Source organism: Ambystoma mexicanum, chromosome 1p (genome assembly GCF_040938575.1).
Source record: "Ambystoma mexicanum isolate Mex_15411 chromosome 1p, UKY_AmexF1_1, whole genome shotgun sequence".
In the NCBI taxonomy this organism is placed as follows: Eukaryota; Metazoa; Chordata; class Amphibia; order Caudata; family Ambystomatidae; genus Ambystoma; species Ambystoma mexicanum.
The window spans coordinates 1,004,242,789-1,004,262,127 of record NC_090921.1 but is presented as its reverse complement, the minus strand read 5'-3'; the positions used below and the strand labels follow the sequence as shown (position 1 = coordinate 1,004,262,127).

At 49.8% G+C, this 19,339-nt stretch overlaps 1 protein-coding gene across 3 annotated transcripts in view; it reads left to right on the top strand.

Moving 5' to 3' along the window:
• SF3B3 (splicing factor 3b subunit 3) overlaps window positions 1-19,339 on the top strand; it is a 702,426-nt gene that overhangs the window by 310,467 nt on the left and 372,620 nt on the right. For all 3 annotated transcript variants that reach the window (XM_069654935.1, XM_069654943.1, XM_069654952.1), the window contains exon 15: window positions 15,599-15,742. In XM_069654935.1, the coding sequence (XP_069511036.1) occupies window positions 15,599-15,742 (144 nt within the window). The remainder of the gene's footprint in view (window positions 1-15,598; window positions 15,743-19,339) is intronic.

Below are 19,339 nucleotides of genomic sequence, written 5' to 3'. Positions count from 1 at the left end.
CACTTCCTTAAGAAGAGTCAGTGAACTACAGGCCCTCAGTTCTAGACCCCTTTGTTACAGTTCAGAGATAAGGTGGTTCTGCGCCTAAATTAATTTCAAAGTTTAATGTGAACCAATCCATAGAACTACCGACATTCTTCCAGAATCCCCCCAATGTGGCGGAAAGAAGCCTGAACACAATAGATGTACGCAGGGCAGGAAAGCATTCAACCGCTAAGAAAGGCAAACAAGTTTTTTTGGTTTCAATGGCAGCGGGTAGAGAGGGAGACCTTGTTTCCCAATCTACTATCTCAAGGTGGATTGTCAAATGTATCACACTCTGCTACACTCTTGTTAAGAGAGAACTTCCCTTCAAGCGGAGAGCACACTACTTAAGGCACGGGGGCTTCCATAGCAAATGTTCCCCTAGAGTCCATTTGCAAAGTGGCAACCTGGAGTTCTGTTCACACATTTACATAACACTATTGCCCAGACACTCACTCAAGGTCTGATTCTCAGGTGGGACAAACAGTACGAAGACATCTTTTCACTACTGTTCCTTCTCACAACCCACCTCCAACTCCGGGTACTGCTTGCCAGTCTATGCACAGCATTTGACTCTAAGCAGATTAACAAGCATCAGAAGACGTGCATTACTTACCGTAAAAGCATTTCTGATGATTGTATCTGCTTCGATTCACATGCGCCCACCCTTAATGCCTGCTTGAGTGGAAGGAACATGACGTCTTACTAATTTGTCTCTTATGTACTCACTCACGATAGTCATAAGGCTCCCTCATGGCAGAAAAAATATAATCAGAGGGACCTCCGCGCGTGTGGGATTTTGGGTACACTACACGTCACGGATAGTGTTACAGGCACGCCCATGCCGACGTACCCTTTTGATTTGCGAAAGAAAAGATGCAATACTCCGTGATTACCACTGGATTTTGGACTATGCACAGCATGTGAATCTAAGCAGATACAATCATCAGAAATGTTTTACGGTAAGTAATGCATTTCATATAGACCCATCCACTTTTGGCGAGCTCTGGCTATGGGACATCCTACATATTTGCTGTCTGTAACCTGTTCTTGCATTTGGAGGCAAGCAGAGTATTTTTACTTGCATTGCTAGCTTGTCTGTTGTGGGGGCTCTGGCCGGTCCCTATGGTCATCAGTTGCTTTTCAGTTCAGTGGAACACTCAACTAAGTTGAGCAAGAATTCTTTACACTGATTTAGGATTGCACAAGGCAGACCAAGGTCAGCTATACCTAAAGAAGACTTTTCAAGAATTGCTATTCTAGGCAGTTAAAACCTAATGATGTAATATATCATTACAGTTGCTTTTCAGATCAGTGGAAAACAGATTGAGGTAAGCAATAACTCTTGAACTTATTTTAGGATGGCACACAGCTTACATAAGTTAAGTAAATGTTAGGGAGAAATCTAATTTCTGTGCTAATTCCCTTCAACCATAGAGAGACACAGCTCTTTTCCTAGACATTAGGACTTTTTAAATTTTAACCCTGTAGTGAGTGAGACCTTTTTCTCAGTCATGTATTTTGACCTGATTTGGATTATGCGTTTCCTCTCTTATTGGAGTCTGCCAAACTCCATAGGCATCTACATTTTGTATGGTGACACACTGCACATTCAGTGCAGTGTCACAGAGAAACACTTTAGGTTTCTCCAGGTTCAAATACCTTTTCTTGTGTGAACTACCATTGCCAAGAATATTAAAGTGAAATTGACTTTACTTACCTTTTCTCTTTGTAGGTCCATCATATGTGGAGTGCTGGGTGGGGGGGGTACCTAGTAGCCCCTTATCCTACATTCTCATGTAAAAAAAAAGTGTTATCCTCAACTACTTTAAATGGCTGGTGGTAGTGGTTTAATTTTCCTACCATTGTGCTTTTTACCGCAGGCTGAATCCTCCGCTGCGGTACAGCACCCATGGGTGACCATTTTGTGAAAATGGCTGTGGTCGTTTTTTTTTTTTTTTTTTTGCCATTTTCTGTTTGTGAGCTTGAGTTTTACTCTATGCGTTGGAGCAGGTTTGAGCCCTTTGTTCGTTTTGCCTTTGGCTGCCTTCAGCCCTGAAGCCTGCCTCTTACTCCAGTATGTCTGGAAAGGGAGGTTCCCGAAACTCCCTGTCTTTTGTCTCTAGGAGTGCCTGAATGCAACCACTCCTGATTGGCTGGCTGTTTCAGGACAGCCACCCTGCCAGGTGATTGACAACCTAGGCTGTGCATGAATGGGGGAAACCTGCTTGAAAGGTGAGTGTTTTGGGACTAGAGGCATAGTCGACCACTGGGGGAAATACCAGACAAAGAAATTGTGTACTTAGCTTGCTGCATCCTCCTGGACCTTTGAATTGCCCGGTGAAGCCCTGCTGCTGTGCTGAAACTCCTTTTTCAATTCGACAGAGAAGCTCTGGAAGGGACGGCATCTTCCCTTGGGTTAGTGGGACCAACTAACCCCGAGACAAACTCCACTGGCCCATCTTCCCTACTACTTTGCTGCTGCAAGAAACAAGGGGCAGGGTTCGAGAAATCCGTAGTCAAGTGCAACGTCTGAAATCCAGCCAAAAGCTCCGGGAGTCTCCTAAGGACCATCCAAAACCAGGATGACCAGAGCTAGAGTCCCCTTTCTAGAGTGCAGGACACAAGGAGTGAAGGAAGCCGAACCAGTATCAGAGATCCCTGACGGTGCTGTTTATTAAGTGCTGAAACAGCAAAGTGCTGCTTAACTGAAAAGAGCTGCTTAACTGAAAAGAGCTCGTAGCTGCTGACTGAACCGACAAGAGCCCGTAGCTGCTGACGACCTCCCAAGTGTTGCCGCAAGAGCCCTCCATATGTCCTCCCGCTTGTCGCTGAGGCTCAGGAACACTGGGTCTTCAACCCTGTAACAGGACAGAATCCAGTTCGGCCATTCTTCTTCAAACCAGAAGTACTATTCAGACTTGGGTACTTGCCTCATTGTCTTTTAGCTGTGCTTTTCTTAGTTGGGAATTGCATTGGCTGATATTCAGAGTTTTTTTACAGGCTTAACGGCTTGTGACCCTACAAGTGATTTTTACAAACTCTTGTGCAAGACTTTTATCTAAGAAGTGCCTCAGCTCCATAGACTGCTTCAAATTGACTTTGGCTGTCCTGGCTCCCTGCTGACTCTTCTAGCCCATTGACTTTGATATTGATGTCCCTCATAGGTGGTAACTTGTTTTAGACTGTTATTGCTGAGAAAGGCATGTCTAGATTTCTTTGGAACATTTAAGTATACTTGCATATCCTGAGAACCTCTTTAACCTTTTTTCCTTCCTTAAACCTTGCCTTTCTGCAACTTCAGAATCTGCAAAGCATAACTAGTGTGATATGTAAATGCCATTACTGTCCTTGTGATTGAAGTCACCTCAGGGTGTAGGAATTGTGTAAGAAGCATATCCAAAGATTATCCAATAACTTATGTTGCTCCTGAAAAGTATTTAAAGTATATTTACATTGCTACATGAATTGCGTTTTTAAAGAATGCTTATTTAAAATTGATGTTAAATCATTATTTATAACTGAAACCTTGAGTGGAAGTATTACTTGGTAACTTGTATTTAAGAATTTCATTGCTACAGCTCACACTTGCCCCTCTTGATATCGGCCTGGCTGCTCAGTCACCCTAACTTGTGTAGTACAGACATACCAAAATGTGGGTTACCTAATAACAAGCAGATAAGTGTTGTGTACTCCCACACAGTGTGACTGCACCAATTCTTACCCAACAGTAAAACCTGTTTCTGATGCTTGTTAATCTGCTTAGAATCACATGCTGTGCATATGGTCCGACATCCAGTGGTAACCGCGGAGTATTGAATCTGGTCTTTCAGGGACTGAAAGGGGACGCGGCATAGGTGTGTCTGTAACACTATCCCTATCGTGTTGTGTAGTGTACCCTAAATCCCTCATGTGCCGAGGTCCCTCAGATTGTTTTTTTCCGCCCAGATAACTGGTCGCCCTATTGCAGAGCTCTTTCATAAGAGACTTTTTTTATACCTTGTCTATCAACTTTGACGATTATCCCATGATAGTAACTTTGATGGTGCTTCCTGTGCTACGTCGAAGACAACGAGGGACTTTCAATGCCGAAGACTGCGGTGGACTTCAACGCCTAAACTCTGGCGGGGGGGAGCCGTCCACAAGGCCAGGTCCTCTGGCCGGCCTACATAGTAGGGAGAGTGGGGTCGGGCTGTCTTATCTTTTTAGCTATGCCTATGGTCTTTCCCCCTCTGCCCTCTAGGTCTGGTCATAGTCTTTATTACCTTTCGCTATGGAAAGAACACCATTTAGGTTTTGCCCCTCTTGCAGGGCCAGATACCCTTGGAAGGACGAGCACGATAAGTGCAATAATTGTCTACCCCTTGACCACGACGAAGCGCGGTGCGCGGCCTGTAGATTCCTTCGACCTAAAACGATTAAGGAGCGCCGCATTAAGCGGTGGGCCGCCTACGGCATGTTGCGGGCTGGATCTTGTGCCCCCACCTCCGCGCCCGCAGAAAGTGACAGGGACGCTAGTGATTACCAGGCATCCGTGTCGGGTGCCATCGACCTCACAACGTACACCTCCAAGTCTGCCACGCCTGTCCCCGACCCCGCTAGGCCTGACGCGAGTCACGCTATGGGGAAAACATCCAGCGACAAGGGCATACAAGATCGCAAACACACAACCCCTACCCCGGTTTTGACGCTACCGTTCAAACGGGCAAAAGCGCAGACGGGACCGCCGAAAGTTTCGATGGAATCCTCTGACCCTCAAGATCAACAGCCTTCCCCCGCAGCGTCTTGCGACTGGGCCTTCAAAAAATCAGGGCGCTCCTTCCAAACATAGTCATACGGCACGCCCCACTTCGTGGAACATCGCTGAAAGCATTGCAGGATTGCTTCGGCAGTGGGGCTGAAGCCTAAAGACGCAACGAAGCACATGAAGGCTGCTGACACGTCAAAAGATGCGCTGCAACTCCACGATGCTTAAGAAGATTACGAGGAGAGTCCGGAGCCTTTGGCTAGCTCAATGGGAAACAAATTTCAGCGTCCTAGGGAGGAAAATGAAAACTTTCCACCTTTTAGACCCTTTAGGTTAATCTAAATGCACCAAAAAAAATGTTAAGGGTTCATGGACCGTTTGGAAAAGTTTGTTTCACTTTCAGAGCAGCCTACATCCAAGAGACCTTGGGAGGATCCTCGCTTTGTGCCTGTTTCTATATTTCCTAGATATTTTGGGCCTTCTCAAGAACAGTTGGCTTCTATCCACCCAGAAGATGAGATCCAGATGGACACTTAACAGGACATTTATGAGGATGAAGAGGAGACTACCTTCCTACAAGACTAAACTGTGGATGACCAGGCAGATCCCACAGAAGGCTATGAGGACACTCACCAGGTTGAAACGGAAACATGGACACTCCCTACTCAAGACCAGGACACGGATGTCCTATGTTTGGATTCACCACCCTCCTCTCTGGCCCGCCAAGCTTCCCCAGTGGACGATCAAATGGCATTCAATGCCATCTTAAGAAAGGCAGCAGATTTTAAAATCGCCACCCAGGAGGCCCTACCTGAACAAGATTTCATGGAGGATATTCTTAAAGAAAATCCCCCCTCCAGCCAAGCCATAACTCTCCTGAATTCCATCAAAAGGAGAGTCACACCAGCCCAGACTAGGGCAGTAAATCCAAGAGTGGAGAAATTATTTCTGCCATCGCCTACTGACCCTACATATATTAAAGGCCACGCCACCCTGACTCCCTAGTGGTTACCACCACCCGGAAACAGGCGGGAGTTCCCCTTTCTACAGGAGAGGCTCCTCCCGATAAGGAGTCAACAAGATTGTATGACTTCGGTAAGCAAATTACCTTGGCAGCTGCTTTTATCACGCGCATAGCAAACAGCACTACTTTGCTTGCCAGTTATGCAGATGCACAGTGGAACTTTATGCAAAAAGGTCTCCAGGAGGTGCCGAACCCACAAAAACCAAATTACTCGCCATCGTGGACGAGGACAGGCAGGTCAACCAAAAGTTACAAAAAAACACTCTGGATACTGCAGAGACAGCAGGAAGATCCCTAGCTCAGGGCACCCTGCTCAAACGGCATGCTTGGCTTTGGAACTCAGGCTCGAAGCCGGAAACCCAAGCAGCTCTCATTAACAAACCTATTGAGGAGTCGAATCTCTTTGGTAAAGCAGTCGACAATGCTCTAGTAACTGCCAAAAAAGAGCATGAGGCTCTTAAGTCCCTGCAACAAATCACACAAAAACCCTCCCCCCACCCCCCCTCCAAAGGGGAAGCGGGTCCCGCCGGTCCTTACGAGGCCAATCCCGTTCCGCACAAAACATGTAAAATACGTGAAACAGCAGGACAAGCATCCAACATCCCCGCCAACTATCCACCTTGGGGTCAGCGGCGTGGCAAAGTCAGAGGCCCCAACTCCAGGGGAGCCACAGCTTTCGGTCAGAAATGACCTACGGATCCAGGTCCCCTCCCATGTGACCCCGGTCGGGGCGCTTAACAGCTTTCCTTTCGGCATGGGAGGGGATTACGTCAGACCAGTGGGTTCTAAAGACGTCGTCCACGGGTGCGGTGTGGAATTCGCTCGACCCCAACAATTCAGACCGCCCAGAGCACGACCCTGACGCCAGACATTCCGCGAATCCTAATATAAGAAGTAGAGGCACTTCTGGGAAAGGACGCCATAGAAGCCGTCCCTATTCTTCAGGTAAAGAAGGGTATTTATTCAGTGTACTTCCTTGTACCCAAAAAGGACCTCACCATGCGCCCTGTGTTAGACTTGTGCCCAGCGAACAAATTTGTCAAACCTCCAAAGTTTTGTATGGTAACCCTGCAGGAAGTAATCCCACTGTTGAAACAGGGAGTTGCATGGTAACAATGGACCTGAAAGATCCATACTTTCATATTTCAATGTTGCCAGCGTACAGAATATATCGAAGGTTCATGATAGAGGACAGGCACTATCAATTCAAAGTACTCCCCTTTCGGCATTGCCTCGGTGCAAAGGGTCTTTACGAAGGTCCTGGCAGTAGCTGCAGCACACCTGCGCAGGTTATCTGTCCCGGTTTACCCTTACCTCGACGACTGGCTCATAACAGGGGACTCGTACAACACATCTTTTTTAAATACCCAAAGAAGCGTGGACCTTCTCTTCATTCTGGGGTTCTCTATCAACTACCCAGTCAAATAAAATAATTTCTGGGAGCTCTGATCAGGACGAAAGACAGCCTTGTCTTCCCCTCCAACTAGGGCGTTCAGAACATGCTTTTTCAGATCCCTCAATATGTAGAAAGTCAGGAGTTGATGGTGCGCAAAGCCATGCGCTTGAGGAATGATGGCGTCATGCATATACTTAGTTCCACATGCGCGGCTGCGCATGCGTCCCATGCAAGAGTGGCTCAACAGCCAGTGGTGTCAGGCCAGCAGACAATGGGAAGATCTGGTAGTTGTCTCGCCAGCCCTCGTTCTCTCTGCAGTGGTGGTCAAGGGAAAACCTCTTGAAGGGGAAGACCTTCACCACCCCTGCAGTGGAAGTCACTCTCATGACAGACGCATCTCTCACAGGGTGAGGGTGGGGGGCCTTCACCTGCTTCAACAGACAGCACATGGAGTATGGTCCCCACAGATAGCGTCCAACCATATACATTTGTTGGAGCTATTAGCGGTGTTCAAGGCAATAAAGGCTTTTCAGACGCAATTACAAGAGAAGACAGTGCTGATTCTAACGGACAGCACTACAGCCATGTATTACCTGAACAAACGGGGGTACTCGCTCTCCAGGGCTATCCAAGCTGTCCCAAAACATTTGGACATGGGCTCTCAAACACGAGATGTTTCTGTTGTCCCCACATGTTCCAGGGGAACTCAATCTTCTGGCAGATGTGCTCAGCAGAGATGTTCCTCTGCCCGAAGAATACGAATGGCGTCTGCACGAAGACATTGTGTCCAACGTCTTTGCAGAATGGGGCTTCCCAGAGATCGACCTGTTTGCGACTGAGGAGAACTCCCAATGCCAAGACTACGCCTCCAGGTACCCCCAGAACCGCTCCAAGGGGAACGGTCTCTGGATAACATGGTCAGGGAAATTTGTCTATGCAGCCCCCCCCCCACAAACCCTGACTCCCCTTCTCAACAAGATGCACCAGTAACCAGTTACCATGATACTGGTGGCCCCGCCAACCCTGGTTCGCTCATCTGATGGAAACGTCCCTCTCCCCGCCAGTAAAAAGACCCTGCCCATACAACATGTTCTCTCATGACAGTGGGGAGACCCTACACACTTGCCCACAAACTCCTAATTTAGCAGCCTGGCTTCTGAGGACATAGAGTTTGGACACCTACAGCTCCTTCAGAGGTGCATGGACATACTCCGGGAAGCTAGAAAACCTGACACACGTTATTGCTATGCCAGCAAATGGAAACGTTTTGTCATCTTGTGTAATTCCAAGGGCGTCCATCCCATCGATTGCTCACCCACACACATTGTGCTGTACCTTACCCATCTGTTGGACACTGGGTTGGTCTTCAATTCCCTAAAGGTTCATCTGGCTGCTCTTTCAGCCTACAACACATCGCAACAAAAGGTGTTGTGGTGGAAGATACTGGCGATCAAGGCCTTTATGGAAGGGGTTAAGAGGATTTATCTCCCATTTCTCACCCAGATCCTGGGTGGGACCTAAATGTGGTTTTGACCAGGCTCATGGGAGCTCCCTTTGAGCCACTGTATAAAGCAAGTCTAAAAGACCTGACCTATAAAACGGCCTTCCTAGTGGCTATCACTTCTATTAGAATGGTTAGCAAACTACAGGCTCTTTCTGTTCTAAACCCCTTTGTTGCAGTCCACAGGGATAAGGTAGTTCTGCACACTCACCTGAGATTTGCGCTTAAATTCATCTCGAAGTTCCATGTGAACCAATCGATTGAACTACCTACTTTCTTCCAGAATCCCACTAGGATGGCCGAAAGAAGCCTACACACACTAGATGTGCGCAGGGCAGTTATGTTCTATCTGGAAAGAACTAAACCACTGGGGAAAACGAACCAATTTTTTGTTTCAGTGGCAGCGGATAGATAAGGGGATTCTGTCTCTAAATCGGCTATCTCAAGGTGGATTGTCAAATGCATCACACTGTTACACTCTTGCTAAGAGAGAACTGCCCTTCAAGCCTAGAGCACATTCTACTCGAGGCACTGGGGCATCCGTAGCATTCATTGCAAATGTTCGCCTTGAGTCCATTTGCAAAGCGGCAACCTGGAGTTCTGTACACACCTTTACAAAACATTATTGCCTAGACACACATTCTAGGTCTGATTCTCAGGTGAGACAAGCAGTACTAAGACATCTTTTCTCTATTGTTCCTTCTCACAACCCACCTCCAACTTTGGGTACTGCTCGCTAGTCTATGCACAGCATGTGATTCTAAGCAGATTAACAAGCTTCAGAAGACGTGCATTACTTACCGTAATAGCATTTCTGATGATTGTATCTGCTTAGATTCACATGCGCCCTTCCTACCTCCCCGCTCGGGGTGGAAGGAACATAGAACTCTTACTACTACTCTCTTCTTCATGTACTCACTCACAATAGCCTTGGGCTCTCTCATGGCAGAAAAAATACAATCGGAGGGACCTCGGTACGTGAGGGATTTTGGGTACACTACACGTCACGATAGGGATATTGTTAGACATGCCTATGCCGACGTCCCCTTTCGGTCCCCGAAAGACCAGATGCAATACTCTGCGGTTACCACTGGATGTCAGACCATATGCACAGCATGTGAATTTAAGCAGATACAATCATCAGAAATGCTATTACAGTAAGTAATGCATGTCATATCACTTGCACATTTCGAGCAATACTGAGTTTGGTGTCAAGGAAAACGTTTTTGGGAATAAAGCAAAGGTTAACAAATAAAGTGAAGTACTTTTAAAACCCCCAATGCAATGTAAATGAACCCTTTCCTTGCCCCACAAGTTATCCGTGTGACGTTTGTTGAGGGATAGTTAAAGCACGAAGTCAGAGGTAAGGAGACTCTTTCAGGGAGCCAGGACAGCCAATTTTAATTGATGAAAAACTCTAGGAGAACTGAATCACTTCAATTTTTAACCTGGAGAGAGCAAGACCTTTTTCCCCACTCTCTCATGTGCTTTTCTGTGATTTGAACTCTGTGTTTCCTTTGGTTGTGGAGTCTGACAAACTCCATAGGCATCATCTCTTTACATTATGGCACACAGAACCCTCAGTGCAGTGGCACAGGGCAGTCTTTTAGATTTCCTAAAGGTTTAAATACCTGCTCTTGGATAAACTACTACTAGTAAAGTGAAATTGACTTTCTCCAGCATGGGGTCTGGCATGGATTCACATGCTCATGAATATTCCCCATCTTCAGGCTGGGAATCCTCAGTAAAGAAAAAATCGGTTTCATTTCTGAACTGTCTTTCTCCCAACGATCACTGAGCTTTGGGTCATACTGCCCCCAGACAATGACTGCCCTCTACCTAAACCCCTCCTCTGGCAGCCATCTTCAGATTTTTACTACACGTTAAAGTGTTGGGAGTCCTCGTGCTTGGCTCTTGAGCTTTTACTGCGTTTTTCGCTTTTTTGAGTTTCTTCTTGGAAGCTTCCAGAAGATTCTTCAGGTCTACTACGCGTGGACCATGTCGGAGGAGAAGGATGCAGCGCACCTGTTCAAAATTTGCTCCGACTACGGCTTACGGAATGTCTTCTCGGACGACCAGCATTCCCAATGCCTTTACTCCCTGTACCCGATGCACTAGGAGGAAGATTGTGCATTTTGTCAGGAGATGACGGCCCGCACGCTGAAGGATCGGCACAGGCGGCTCAAGAAGTGGCTACAGGCCAAGGCCGCTGCACCGGGTGAGTCCCGTGAGCATGCCTACCCTGCTCCCAAGAAAGCTGAGCGGTCTTCTAAGACCTTTGAGGGAGCCCTTCCCGTGGGGGCCCAACATAAGGCTAAGCACTGCGAGTCCATTGTCACCGGGAGCGCCATTGCAACAGGCTCCTCTGCAGCCAGGGCAAGTACAGCGTCTCCAGCGACTTCAACCGCCAGTCAACGCTCGGGATCTTCGTCCAAGAGGAAGTCGGACCATCCGGGCAAACTTGAGGAGAAGCCCAAGACCGACCTGCCGGAGAAGGCCAAGGAGGAGCGGGGCTCAGACCTTCCCCTTAAGGAAAAGGCCTTGGGGTCGTCCAATGCCAAGAAGGACAAGGGACCAATCCTATCCGTGAAGGCCCAGGTACATCCAACGAAGGTCCAACCTTCCATCGAAGGGGTAGCGGCGTCCCTCGCGAAGGCCGTCGTGGCGGATCCGCAGGAGGCAACCCCGAAGGTAACATCCTCTACCCCCCCCACTGCTTGGAAACAAGACGACACAAAGCAACACAGGTTCGATCCCCGGGTCCGCGCTTAGAAACCTCCGGGTATCAAGCGTGTTATAAATACGCAACTAAGACATGTTCTGTAACAGCGCATCGATGCCCCCGGGCAGTGTGAGCTCTTTAAAAATTCAAATAAAAAAAAAAAATACTAAAGATCGCTTCCATTCTGGATTTCCTACCCGACAGGGGGGTCGGAAGCATCAGAGATTATGCTGGAAGGCAAGTTAGCGTCGGACCGCGCCATCGCGGTGGCCACGGACATCGCCGGCACGGGCCAACAGGGCAACAGCGTTTGTCTTCGTCGTCGGGGCTGGCATTAGGCCACCAATTTTCATCAAGACATTCAGTCGAGGGTGTTGGACATGCCCTTCGACAGGGACACTCTGTTCGGGAAAGCTGTAGATGAGTCTCTTCAAGCCATCAAGACAGACGTGAAGATGGCTTGTGCCTTGGGCACGCTACGGCAGCGTCGGCCGTCCTTTAGGACCTCGGGCAGCAAGTCTCAAGGATCCTGTAAAGGTTTCCGCAGGGGTTTCTCTTCCCAGCACCAACCTTCCCCCTCTTCGGCCCAGGAAACCAACAAGGGCCGTGCCAAGAATTTCGGAGGACGACGTCATTGTTGCCAGGGTCCCCAAGCCGGCCCTTCCACTTCCAAACAGGATTGAACCAGCCGCAGCGTCGGGCCCCCACCCGTGCACCCCAGCGGGAGGCCTCCTGGCAAACTTCAGTGTGTGAAAGACCATCTCCACCTCTCGCCCACAGACAAACCCTGGAGTTTCAACGAAGTGTCCCCCGGCAGGAAAAACCACATCCCTCAGCTGCTGCTGGAGGTGCGGGCCATGCTAAAGAAAGGCACGATCGAGTTCGTCCCAACGAGGCTCCCGGGCTCCGGAGTGTACTCGGAAGTACTTCCTCTTGAAAAAGAAGACTGGAGGCCCATCCTAGACCTCAGTCGGTTAAACAAATACATCAAGTCCCAAAGTTCTGGATGGTAACTCTTCAGCATGTGCTTGGAGCGCTCGAAGAGGGGAGACTGGACTTGGAGGATGCTTACTTCACATACCCATTCACAAGGGACACCAAGTTTCTGCGCTTCATGGTTCAGGGGAAGCATTACCAGTTCAAGGCCCTTCCCTTCGGGTTGAAGTCTGCGCCAAGGGTCTTTAGGTGCCTGGCGCCAGTGGTGTCGCATCTGCGACTACAGGGGATCCACGTCTACCCTTATTTGGACGACTGACTCATCCAGGCCAGCTGAAGGGACATCACTGTCGTCCACACGGCTAGGACCATCGGCCTACCAACGGATCTGGGGTTCTCGGTGAGCTATGCAAAGTCCTGCTTGACTCCATTGCAGGACGCACTGTTTCTGGGATCCTGACTCAACACACTATCATGACTGGCGTCTACTTCGGAGGAATGGATAGCGGCCATTTTGGGCATCGTGCAACGGCTGTTGTCACTGAAGGTTGCCATGGTGAGGACCATCAAGTCTCTTCTCGGCATGATGTCGTCATGCATCTACCTCATCCGACTATTCAGGCTACGGATGCGTCCACTACCGGAGTTCCTCGACGACTGTTGGATACAAGTGTCGGGAAACTTCCAGGACAACATTACACTAGAAGGTGGTGGGGAATTCGTGCACATGTGCGGAGGCGCAGATTTCCAGACCCAACTGTGCCAGGAGATGGTCACAATGGACGCCTCTCTGGAAGGTTGGGGAGCTCGCAACGGAAGTCTTCACGCAAGAGGCCTGTGGCTGACGGAGAAGACCTTGCACATCAACGTGCTGGTGCTGCGAGAAGTGTTTTGGGCCTTCGTCATTCCTTCCGTCCCTCAAGGGCAAGGTGGTGCAGATCTTCACGGACAATACCACCACAATGTTTTACATCAGGAAGCAGGGGGGCACCAGATCCCCGGCACGCTCCAAAGAAGCGCAGGACCTATGGTACTGGGCCGTAGCCCAGGGGGATGTTCCTCATCCTGTTTCATCTGGCAGGAGTGAAGAACGTCGCTGACTTGCTCAGCAGGGAGCTGCGCTCTTGCCACGAATGGGAGCTTCGGCAGGACCAAGTGGATCACCTGTTCTGACGATGGGGCAATCCCCAGATTGATCTGTTTGCGACGGCGTCGAACACCAAGTGCCGGAGGTTCGCCAGCAGGTTTCCCCAGCCAGGGAGCATGGGGGACGCATTCTCATTCCCCTGGGACGACCGGTTTCTGTATGCGTTCCCTCAGTTGCTTCTTCAACTCCTCAATCATCTCAGACGGTCCTGGTGCAGGTTATCCTCGTTGCACCAGTGTGGCTGAGGCAGATATGCTACCCAGACCTTTGCATCATGTCAGTGTCCCCTCTAGTCAAGCCTCCAGTGGTCGCAGATCTTGCCAGGGAAGGAGGCGCAATTCTGCACCACGACGCGGGATCGCTGAACCTGAAGGCCTGTCTTCTGCAGTGTCAAGTGTTTGGAGGCTACGATCTCCCAGCAGACTGCAGGGAGGTGCTTGCCAAGGTCAGAGCATTGTCTACACTAAAATGCTATGGACATAAATGGAAGAGGCTCGCTGTTTGGTGCCGTGCACAGAAGGTCGACCCTCTAAGAGTCACGGCTCCACAGGTACTGCTGTATTTGCTGTCGTTGGCCAAGGCAAGACTGGCCCATGCCTCCATCAAGGTTAATCTGGCGGCTTTCTCTGGCTACACCAGATCTCCGGGACGGTCTTCGTTATGGGCACACCGTCTGGTTAAGGAGTTCATCAAAGCACTGTTCCGTTCGTTCCCGCCGGTGAAGGCTCCAGCCCTGGTCTGGGAACTCAATGTGGTACTGACTAGGCTCATGGGCCCTCCATTCGAACCTATGCATACAGTTCTGCTGAAGTTTTTGTCGTGGTTGTGGAAGACCGCATTCCTCATGGCCATCGCCTCTGCACGACGGGTGGGAGCGATTCAGGCGCTGTCTTGTAACAATACTTGACTTTTCACGACACAAGGGTAGTGCTGAGGACGCACCCCTCCTTCATGCTCAAGGTGCCGTCTGACTTTCATCTAAACGAGCCCTTGGTGTTACCTGTGTTTTTTCCAACGCCTTCCCCGCAGGCTGAAAGGACTTTGCACTCGCTGGATGTGGCCAGAGCACTGAAGTGCTATGTGGACGGCACAAAGAGTTTCCGGAAGACATTTTAACTTTTTGTGAACTTTGGCTCTGTGAGCCATGGGAAGGCCTCTCCAAAGCTTCCATTTCGGTGTGGCTCTCCGGCTGCATCACCCATTGTCACTGGTTGGTGAACCGACCCTTGCCTGGCCGTCCGAGAGCCCATTCGACCAGAGCGATCTCTGCAACTATGGCGTTGCTGTCTGGTGTGCCCCTGCTTGACATTGGCAGGGCTGCCACGTGGAGGTCGATGCACACCTTCACGAAATTCGACTGCGTCATCAGGGATTCCAAGGAGGGGTCCAGAGTCGGCCAAGCAGTGCTGCGCAACCTGTTCGATTGAAGGTGAGCCTGGTGAGGTAAGAGATGCTTATGTTGAGCCTTGCCACCTCCTGTGGTTCTATGTGTGTACTGCTATGTATTCTTTATTCATGAGCATGTGAATCCATGCCAGACCCCATGCTGGAGAAGGAACAAGTTACTTACCTGTAACTGTTGTTTTCCAGCATGGGGCTGGCATGGATTCACATGCGAACCCTCACGCCTGCCCCTCTGCGGCTCTTCTCTTGGTCCTACTGCCACTTTACGTGCTACCAAATCTGAAGATGGCTGCCAGAGGAGGGGCTTAGGTAGAGGGCAGTCATTGGCTGTGGGCAGTATTGGTTGTTAGGAGAAAGACAGTTCAGAAGTGACTGAAACTGATTTTATTCTTTACTGAAGATTCCCAGCCTGACAACTGGGAATATTCATGAGCATGTGAATCCATGCCAGACCCAGGCTGGAGAACAGTTACAGGTAAGTAACTTGTTCCTTAGTGTTGCTGCATGCAGGGAAACATGAGAACTAGATGGGTGTGGCAGTCTTTATCTGCTGGCATTATTTTTTGTTTTATTATCCTGATCCTGCATATGCTGCTCTGTTTTTTGGCATTATCTGCCATGTCTTTCTTCTGTTTCTCGTATTTGTCTAGCTGCATTGTAAAGTTCCTATCCTTACCATGTACATTTCTCTACTTAGGATTGTTTGCAGCCTTTGAGTATGCAGGCTCTCCCTGCACAGCCAGAAGCATTGTGCATTGTGGAAATGGGAGGAGCAGAAAAACAAGACGAGCTGGGGGAGCGTGGGTCAATCGGTTTCCTGTATCTTAACATAGGACTTCAGGTGAGTGGACAGTGTTTAGGAGTTTTACAAAAGTCCACCTATGGTAGGACTGTAGAAAACTATCCTTTTTGTGTACAGGGTTCCTCTTAGTATAGGCCTGAACTACCCAAAAGGTTTGGTAGCTTTTGCTGAGCAGCCAGGCTTAGTCTTGGAGGGATAGGGCTGTAGTAGAGTACAAAGACCTTTCAGCACACAAATAGTCAAGAAGACACTTAAACACTTGTATTTGTATGTACATAGTATTATTTATTATGTTACGGTCACTTTTCAATTCAGGTAAGAGAAACCTTTATTTATAATGCTTGTGGATCTGCTTAGAATCACATGCTGTGTATATAGTCCGACATCTAGTGGAAATTGCAGAGCAATGAATCTTTCTTCCAAAGATCGAAAGGGGACGTCGACATGGGCATGACTGTAACACTATCCCTAATGTGACGTGTAGTATACCCAAAATCCCTCACGCGTCTAGGTCCCTCGGATAGTTTTTTTCTGCCAACCTAGTTGGTCGCCTTTGCAGAGCTCGCAAGAGTTTTATATTGCTAAAGTTGTCCCCACGACCTATGGTTGTCTAGTCTCCTGACAAACCTTCTCGACGACTGCTTCGTGGGCTTCCTGCCGCCGACTCATCTACAACTGCTCGGCGGCTGTCGACCGTTTGGCCTTGTTCCTCCTGCCAGGCCCTTACAGTAGGGAGAGTGTGGCCCTGGGTTTATTCCTCTCTGAGAATGTATTTCTTTCACCCCTCTCTTTCTCTTCTTGGTCTGGCTGTCGCTACCCTCTGCTATGGGGAGGACTCCCTTTAAATTCTGCCCGTCTTATAACGGCAAGATTCCTTGGAAGGACACCCATCGCCGATGCAATCAGTGTCTTCCTCGCGACCACGACAAGCGCTCATGGAAGGCCTGTAAGCTCTTTTGACCAAAAATGTTGAAAAACAAGCAGACTAAACGGTGGGCGGCCTACGCTACGCAGGCCGAAATCCTTTCCCCCGTTGGCTATGTCGCTTCAGGTGGCGAGGAATCCGTTGGCCGCTATGGCTTCGATTTGGAAGCCATCATCCTCTCAGCAGAGCCCTCAGGTTTCCAAATGCCACTCCCGCCGGACAGACCACCGGCACTGTTATGGGGATATCACACCCCGGCGACAAGGGCGTCCTTACACCATCTGTACACAAGCACACAACCCCTAAGGCCTCTTCGACTGAGTCGTCGAAGAAGCGCACAATGCCCACAGGACCGCCGAACATATTAATGGTGCCGTCCGACACTCGTGCTTCAGCGGCCTCCACGCAATCGCTTTCGTGGCATGCGACTGGTTATACCTCTGGAACGAAAGTTCACTCTGACTGCCCCTTCAGGCACGTCAATACCCTCAATACAACCGCCGAAAATTCGCAAAAGCCTTGCAGCAAACATTTTGTCCGCCAAGAGTAAAGGGCGCATCCCCTCATGTCGAGAGTATTATTCGGAGGTCCCCCAACCTCTCTCTAAGGCCTTATTGGAAACATCTTCCCCTTCTAGACAGCCTTTTACTCCTCCAGACCCTTCTCCCACTTCTCTATGGACTAGGGAGAGGTTTGAGCAATACATGGACAAAATGGCCCAGGTCATTGACTTTTCAGACTTTTTTGACTATCCTTGTTGTCCTCATCTCTCACACAGGCGGGCAACCCCTTGGTTGAAAAATTATTCCGCCAATCACCTTCTGACCCCCTCTACATCAGGGGTCATGCTACCCCAAACTCCTTGGTGGTTACTAACACTCGCAAGAGGGCGCGGGGGGGGGTGGGTTCCACTGTCCTCGGTGGAAGCCCCTCTGGACAAAGACTGTGAAAAGTTTTATGCTCTGAGTAAGCTGGTTACCGCCTCAGCGGCTTACTCCACAAGGATTGCAAATAACGCCACTCTCCTGGCAAGTTACAGTGATGTCAAATGGGGCCTAGTTCAGGATGGTCTTCAAGATGTTCCAGAGCCCACCCGATCACGCCTGCTGGCGGTCGTGGCTGAAGGCAGTCAGTAACACAACTTCTAATGTTTGTTAATCTGCTTAGAATCACATGCTGTGCATAGGTCCGACATCCAGTGGTCACTGCGGAGTATTGCATTTTGTTTTTCGTAGTCGAAAAGGGGACGTCGACAAGGCGTGTCTGTAACACTATCCCTATAGTGACGTGCGTTGTACCCACAATCCCTCACGCTTCGAGGTCCCTCAGATTGTTTTTTTCCGCCCAGCTACTGGTCGCCTTTATGCGGAGCTCCTCGAGAGACATTGCCAAATAGTTTCTTCGACCTTTGGTCGTTTGTTATTAATATCAATAACGATAGATCCCTCCCTCGACGCAGAGCCGTTTCTCCGCCGAGCAAGATCTTCGACGGAAGGACGAGCGGAGGAGATCCTTCGGCGCTGCCGAACACGTGGCCTGGCCTCGCCGGCCATACACAGTAGAGAGAGTGGGGCTTTGTGGTCTTTCTTTATTTTCTTTAAGAATGACTTTCTTTTTCCCCTCACTCTCTTTCGAGGTCGTAGTCACACCTATTACCCTCAGCTATGGAGAGGACGCCATTTAGGTTTTGCCCGCTTTGCAAGGGTAAATATACCTGGAAGGATAAGCATAAACAGTGCAACCGTTGCTTACCCCTCGATCACCAGGAGGACGGCTGTGCGGCCTGCAAATTACTAAAGCCCAAAACTCTAAAGGACCACAGGGTCAAAAGGTGGGCGGCCTACGCCATGTCTAGGCCTGACTCCTCGCCCGCTGCCGCCGAGTGTGACGAGGACAGTGACTACACGGCCCCCGTAACGGAGGCTGTAGACCTCTCAAAGGAGCGTTCACGCTCCTCGTCGTCCGTCCCCGGCAAGCCCGGCTCACGCCCAGCTTATGGGGATGAACACCCCGGCGACAAGGACGCACACAGAAAAACACCAAAGCACATACCCCCAGGCACACATTCGTCGAAGACGAAGACAGCCATAGCGCCAACGGGGACGCCGGGCCCACCGACGTCTTCCACCGACCGTAAGGGTCGTCAGCCCTCCCCGCCACCGCTTCCGCGACAGGCGACTGGGCACTCTAAAAATAAGGGCGGTAACACCAAAATCTCCGGCGACACGCATCGCAAGAGCGCTCACGTTGCCAACAAGGACTCGACGACCAAGGACTCGACGAGCAAAGGCTCGATGCTCCATAGCGCGACGGCGACCGATCCCTCGGAAGAGAGAATGATCGCCGAAAGCCTCGCGCGCATAGCATCTAAGGACGGCGAAAGACGTACGGCGAGTGAAACGCCGAAAACCGCGCACAAGGCTAAAGATACGCCGATCAGGTCAGTTCCCGACGCCGTCGGAAGGCCCTAGCCAGCAAGAAGGCTACTCAGAAGGCGAAGGCTCTCTTTCTTCGACGTTATGGGACAGAACCAGACAATTACAGGAGGAAGAAACCCCCTTTTCTTTCCCAGACCGTCCTGGCCGACCTCAGTGGACCTTTGAAAGGTTCCAGACCTGTATGGACAAACTAGATAGGTTCATGTCCATCCCAGAAGACAGGGCGCCCAAGAGACCAAGGGAGGCACCCCTTGAGAGTCCAAGGGCTAAATA